This window comes from Grammomys surdaster, unplaced genomic scaffold, assembly GCF_004785775.1.
Source record: "Grammomys surdaster isolate TR1022 unplaced genomic scaffold, NIH_TR_1.0 126546, whole genome shotgun sequence".
Classification (NCBI taxonomy): Eukaryota; Metazoa; Chordata; class Mammalia; order Rodentia; family Muridae; genus Grammomys; species Grammomys surdaster.
Window position 1 is genome coordinate 1,198,049 of NW_021621338.1, and position 6,993 is coordinate 1,205,041.

At 38.4% G+C, this 6,993-nt stretch overlaps 1 protein-coding gene across 1 annotated transcript in view; it reads right to left on the reverse strand.

Annotated features, from left to right (window-relative positions):
- Abca12 (ATP binding cassette subfamily A member 12) overlaps positions 1 to 6,678 on the reverse strand; it is a 161,675-nt gene extending 154,997 nt beyond the window's left edge. The window contains exon 1 of the mRNA XM_028760684.1: positions 6,273 to 6,678. Within this exon, the coding sequence (XP_028616517.1) occupies positions 6,273 to 6,341 (69 nt within the window). The 5' untranslated portion in view covers positions 6,342 to 6,678. The remainder of the gene's footprint in view (positions 1 to 6,272) is intronic.
- Positions 6,679 to 6,993: the final 315 nt, after the last annotated feature.

Below are 6,993 nucleotides of genomic sequence, written 5' to 3' on the forward strand. Positions count from 1 at the left end.
TGTGTGTGTGTGTGTGTGTGTGTGTGTGTGTGTGTGTGTGTGTGTGTCTGTTTTCCCTAATGACTTTCCTTTTAATTTGACATTATTTCAAAACAAAAAAGTCTGGAAATTGTTTTAAAGATCTCTATATCTCTTCTTGAAAAGGTCCAGACCCAAACTGAAAACACAAGCATAAAGATGAAGCAGCAGGAAAAGAAATAACAAATAGACAAGCTTCGGACGTGGAAATTCTATCTACCCAGACACAAAGTGGTTTAACTTGGAGGGCGCTTTTTAGCTTTGAGATAAATGTGATTACAATTTGGAAGTAAGTTCATAGGTTGGGCACATGCATGTTTGCTTTGCATGAACAAACGAATGAAACGGAGGAACAAGCATGACCCAGAAACATCAGTCAATGAGGCTGTTGTTTTAAGAGCAGGTTAATCAGCAGGGCCCGTTTGGGTGGCCTCTTTAGATGTGAACTGTTGTAAGCTCTCTCAATGAACTGTCACAGTATCGCAGGCTTCCTTCCATGGGGCAATGATCAATAATTAGACGACTCATATGAAGTTAGGATGGGAGTGACAAGGTTGTGAGGGGAGAAGGGAAGGGGTTGGGTGTTGAATGTTGTCTATATAAGACTGTGTGACTGGGAGGGCAGGATGCGTGGGCTTTCGAGTTTCATTGTTTAACATATGTCAAGCAAGTATTCTACCACTGAGCTCCATCCTAGCACCATGATTTTTTGGTGTGTGTGTTTTGCATTTCATTAGTTTTTAGTTAGTGTAGAAAACAATGGATTTCTTTATGACACTTTCACACACGTGTCTTGATGCATCTTGTTCTTAGTCACCATCAAGTTGGGGGGGTGTTAAGGGAGATACTAGATGACATTTCCATTAACTATGCTCAACTACGTCATCCACACAAACTGGCATCAGTCAAATGTAAACTGACCCCCCCCAAATTTCCACTGAGAGTTTATCTGTAGTACCCAACAGCTAGAATGAATTACACAGCTGCATTTATATTTGTAAGGACTATTGTTTCAGAATCTTTGAGAAATTTCACAAGACTGATTTTCCAAAAAATAGCTATCATTTCGATTTTAGGTCATTCTTAACTCTATTACTTTGTCAGAATTGTTTATTGTAATTCCTGCTAGTCTGGCTGAGTCTACCTGTGCTTAACATTGTTACAAGTTTCTGGTTATTTTACTAATGGGTAAGTTAAAAATCATAGTTCAATTAAGTTTCAATGCCTATTTTAGAACGTGAGGAAATATATTTAAAATATCGCTTACAGATTTTTACCCTAGAGCAGATACTGACTGGGGCTAAGGTGGCTAAATTAGACTCATGGAAGTGTGCATTCGTTACACATAGATTGTTGTCAATGGGGTTTGAATGCCTTAAAGTAGAGCATGTGATCTGTTTCATTATAGCTATACCATCCCTCCCATTTTATTCTTTGCGTACTTCACATAGTCACATTATTGCCCTTACAGATACCAGTAACTCTTGCACGACAGTGATTTGAAGTTAGTTATGTAATAAATGAATAATACTGGGTATCAGGACTCAATTTAGTTAGGGGTGTTTTGCCTAAATAAAACCAGAATGCCTAGCATAAACAGTCTATTCTACTTCACCAAGTGAATACAATGGACAATGCTATGGTATAGAAAGATTACATGTAAAGGGGTGATAATTCAAGGAAAGATAATTTGAAAAGCCTCAAAGATGAAAAGAGGCCAGGAAGAAGAAAAGACTTGTACTTTAGATGGAAGGGAAGAAAGAAGTAGAAGTCTTTCAAGCAGAGGAACCATTTGGCTAACATTTATAGACGGAAAGGAGGGAAGACTATACCAGGAGCACACAACTGACTCATCAAGAATTAGGGGGAGCATCTCTGCCACAGTTATTCAGCCTCATCCTGAATGCTTCTAGCAAAAAGATCTCTTCCCTCTCAGGGTATCTTCAGCAACTCTCTACTAAGGCTCGTTTCAAAATGCATGTCCCTGAATACTTCAAGATAGTTCAGTGGATAGAGGCCTTGCAGACATGCTTGACAGCCTGATTTTGATCCCTGGATCCCACTTGATGGAAAGAAAAAACTGACTCTTGAAAGCTGTCCTGTGACTGTCACACATGTGCCTTTGTACATGCACACTCCTACACAAATTAATTAATAATATATATATTTCTCAGAATGAAATATTGTAGTCAAGTTGTCATTTTATGATTAGCGTCAGAATTTCTTACAGGATTCTGAGAGATGACACCTAACATGTGTTGACTGCCTAGAGCATGCACATGCTGTGACACACTTAGTTTGTGTATCTCATTTAGCATAACAAGTTCATTTTCTCTTGCAGATGGAAGAACACAAAAAGAGTAAACAAGCCTCTCCAGAAGGCACAAAGCCATAGAGCTGATGTTTGAACCTGGAATCCTGCTTCAGCACCAGTGCAATTAACCACTAAGCTATATAGATTAAAGACTACAGAACAGAACTCTGGCTCACTTTGATCTGAATATTATATTTTTATTAGTTCATCCTTGAGACTAGTAAAAGAGTTTTTATTATTTCGAAGCTAGAGAGCATTGAAAGTCATTTAAAGGTCTTCCTGTAATCTGGAATCATAACTTTTTATTACAAACTTGAAAATAAAAGTTGTCCAACCTTCCATAATATAAAATACACTGAATGCACTGCCCCCTTCTCTTTTATCCATTTCATTTTGCATTTCCCTATAAGACAGGAATGATCATTACTGAAAGCAACAGAGGGTACCAAGATTCACACTCAAAATAGATGCTGAGTATCTTAAATCTGGAAAAAAAAACTTAATTCTACCTCCAAAATAAGGCATTATAGATGATGTGGACACCTTAGTCAGTTGGAATTTCTGATATTTGATGCTACCATGAATATATGTAACTCATCCAAAAATTGGCAGTAAGTCAATTTTCTGGATTCTATCCATATAGATTACAATACCATCCTGGATATCGGTAAATGTTCTTTGATGGATATAGAAACAACACACTCTGTTAGGTTGGCAATGGGAGTTTTTTCTTTAGTTAATTTGTAAAGCTAGCATACAAAGTCCTGGGTTTCATGATGGAGTTTTTTACATGTATGTCATACTGCGTGTAGAGCAACACATTATTGCTGGAAGTTAAGCAAATAGCTATTGCTCCAATTCCTAAAGCACCTTCATGCCATTTGCTTTATATCTGTTGACAGAATTTAAACCATGTGTATCTGCTATGTATCAGGTGCCATAATTAGCAGTTATAAGAAATGGAAGGGTAACTGGTCCTCCATCTCCACGTGGTGAAAGGACCAGAACATTCACTCACACAACAGAGTAAACCATACAGGATTTACTTTATATTAACCTGATGTAGAATTAAATCTGGGAGTAGAACTTAGTCCCAACTGATTCTAATGTAAAGTTTATTTTAATGTACAGACCAACCCATGTTAAGGCTTCCCCCTTCTTCCTCTAGTCTCTCTGAAGGGAAGGAAGACGGACCAAAAGGGCAGAGAATGAGAGAGGAAGGACCAAACTTGGTCCACAACATCACTTTGATAAATGTGGGACTATCCATAGGAGCCATTTCTGTTCTCACCTAGGCTTAAGTATGTTTCTCTGCCTAAGCACTTAGAACGGAAAAGTAATCAACTTTAGCATTAATTTTTCCTCTTCAAGTCAGAAGTTTGAAATTAGAATCTACTTCTGATGAGACTTGAAGCCCCTACTTAGGACCCCATCTTCTTAATGGAAGATAATCCCATCTTCTTTGACCCTGTCTTTCAGCCCACAGCTCTCTGTGGTGGCATCTCATCGGGTGAGCCTCCTGTTGCTGTCTCTCTCTCTTCTGGAATCTAGCTTCATTTCCCTATTATTTTTAAATTGCAAGTTCAGCAGGGTAACACCTGCTTGATTTTCTCTGCTACCTACCATTTCTGTTGGTACTTAATACAGCTTTCTCCTCTTGTGAAGTAGATTGACAGAAATCTTTCAAATAAATAGAAATTATCTATGGCCTATGTAATAGCTATGACCTCTTCTTTGGTGGGCTGAACTCTGAGCAAAGGTTGTCTGTTGCATAACCCTAAATATTTCAAAATTCTCATCTTTGATTTTCCAAGTAGGAGTGAAATTCATTTTGGATGTAGTTTTAAGAGATGTTGTGCCTGCAAAGTATACCCCAGATGAATACTTAGATTATATCCTGTTCTTATGGTTCTTTCTCGAATCATATAGCTGTCTGTAAGGCAATGACATTTTCCGTCCTGCTATATGCACTTGTATTTCCTCCATAGTGCCCAGTCTACCTGGATATTTTTCATCTTTCCTTTTCTTTCTTGTGCCATTGTTCCTGTACTCATAGATTCCATTATTCTTCTTTATAATCTTTCCTTCCCACAACCTCGCTTTGCGATGAAGCTTCTTTTTAAAATTAGAGACAGTTGACATAGTGGTAACACTGACGTTTTCCTTGCTGTTCAATAAGGACAGTTCATTTCCAATATTACACACCATCATTTGAATTTTCTTGAAAGTCTGTCTTTGAAATACCACTTTCAGAGTTAATGTATAGATAAAGATAAAAGCCTGATTAGGGAGAATCCTCACTTGAAGTCTTTCTGTGTTTAGGAGAGCTAGGGCTTTTATGATTAAAATTTTAGGAACTGCAAGGAAGCATACAAACTTAGCATTGATTTTTATCAATATACCAGTTTTTGCTTTTTTTGTTTTGTTTCTGATTTTTTAATATATAAATTTAAATAAATGTCTTCTCCATTCTCGGTTTGCATGGACTTTCTTTCATCATTAATTTGAATAAAGTAAGATGTCTGTATTATTCAAATCCCTCAACAATTTATACACATTAGAAAGCAGTTGAGAATTTAGGTCCACACTTAGATGTTTCTGCATTATAGGACAGATCTGACAGATCTTGTGCCCATTTTATAAGTGGAAAAACCAGAGCTCAAGTGGTAGATACTGTGTCATCCTGGGAGGATCCCCGACTCATGCTTGGGACATCTACACACCCACAACTGTGTTGCCCTGGTGAACGTCATCCAGAATCACCCACGTGGGAAGTATAGGGGAATTTCTTTTTCTGTGCTGTTTTTACAGTTAACAAACAAACAAAAAAGTCAATGATTTCATCATTTTATGTTTATCACACCCATTCGATCACGTGATGCTTTATGACTTAAAGCCCTGCCTATCAGATTCCCTAAGGTTAGCAATCACCTAACTAATTCTTCCTTCTAATACATCCATTAGAATGCTGGGGTTTCAGGCTCTGCAAGCCAGTTCAGAGTGAAATAAGGAGCCTGGATCAAATGCTGGGTTTTATGATACAACTGATTTGCATATCTGCATTACCCAACTGAGGCAGGAGTGACTGCTCTAAAGAGAAGAGCATTCAATAAGGTTTGGGATTCTCCTAGTTCTCATATGCTTTTCTGAATACATAACACACAAAGATCTGTTCCTCTCCCAACTCTCTGGACTCTGTCTGGTGAAGTTCTGAACAGCTTGGCTTTGTAATTTAAAAAACAAGCATTAACATAAGACCACCAAAATGATGTGAAAAGAACAGCAAAAGAAGTCACTGGTATTCTTAAAAACAGAAATATGTATATGAGATATACATATATATATACATATTATATATGTCATGTGTCATATGTATGTCATACACACACATATCATACACACATACACACACACATACACACACATACACATGATTTTCAGATACTTGAATTCCTTTCAAAGCTTTTCCGTTCTAGAAGTCTACAATCTTTTCAACCAAGTTCTTATCACTCTTGCTTTCTGGAACATTCCTTCCCATCTCTGATTCATTCAAATGTTACTTTCATTCATCCCATTAGAAATCCACCTCATTTCTACTGACATTAAGAAAACTTCTGAAAACACTCTGGCTTACACCCAAACTTCCACACCAGTACCAGTTCATCCAGTAACAAGGTATATCCTGTGCTTTGCCCAGGAATTATTCCTATTTACTCTATTAATTTAGTCAAATCAAAAGGCTGCTTTGGGGGCATGTTAAAACTTGCCCCATTAGCTGAAAGATGGATGAAGGCAAGAATTCTAAGAATCTTATTTCGCCTTTGAAAGTGCCTTTAAGCACTTCTCTGTCTAGCTCTCATTAACATCACATTTTAGAATTTATTTCTTGGCATCCCCTGCACTCCCACCTTAGACAAAACAAAACAAAGAAACTCCTCACCGGCTGCCTTTTGACACCTAGCCAATTTTTCCACACCAGGATCCGAAGCTGATGAAACTGGGAAGCCATCCTTCAGACACCTTAAACAAAAACAAAAAATTTCCTGTCTCTTCTTCCAGTCCTCAAGAGAAGCGGTGTCCCGTCTAACTTGCTGTATGCCAATGGGTCGGGAGCCTTTTCAAGGCATAGCTTCGTAGGGTCTGGGGTAAGAGGCCCACAGCTCTTCTCTTCCCAATGGATTTGTTTTTCCGGTCAGTAAATCCTTAACCAAGAAACTCTTCTCAACCAGAATCTCTTCAGGAATGAGGAGCAAGCTCCGTGCCTTTCAGTGGCTTGTGCTTATTGTAAAATAATGCCTCTTGTGCGAAGTCCACACTGCAGGGAGAATGAGTATTGTTCAGATAATGCCCCACTGTAAAACAAACAAAAGACGAACCCACACCTCCTACTCTCCAGAAATTAACTGCCTATCCACACCTTAGAGAACATGTCACCTGCACTAGACGCGTCATAGGAATTAGGCGGGACCCTGGAAGGGCCTGTAGGACTTGTCCTACATCCCTGTGCTTTCTTCTCTACGCATAGTCCCTGCTGTGGCAGGGACTGGGCACTGAGAATTTTACAGGTTCCTTAGGACAGAGAGTGACTCCTGGAGTGTTTTAAATGTTTTATGAGAGCGTGAATGATTGTATATCACAGTGCTTTGTATATGATCAGTGCT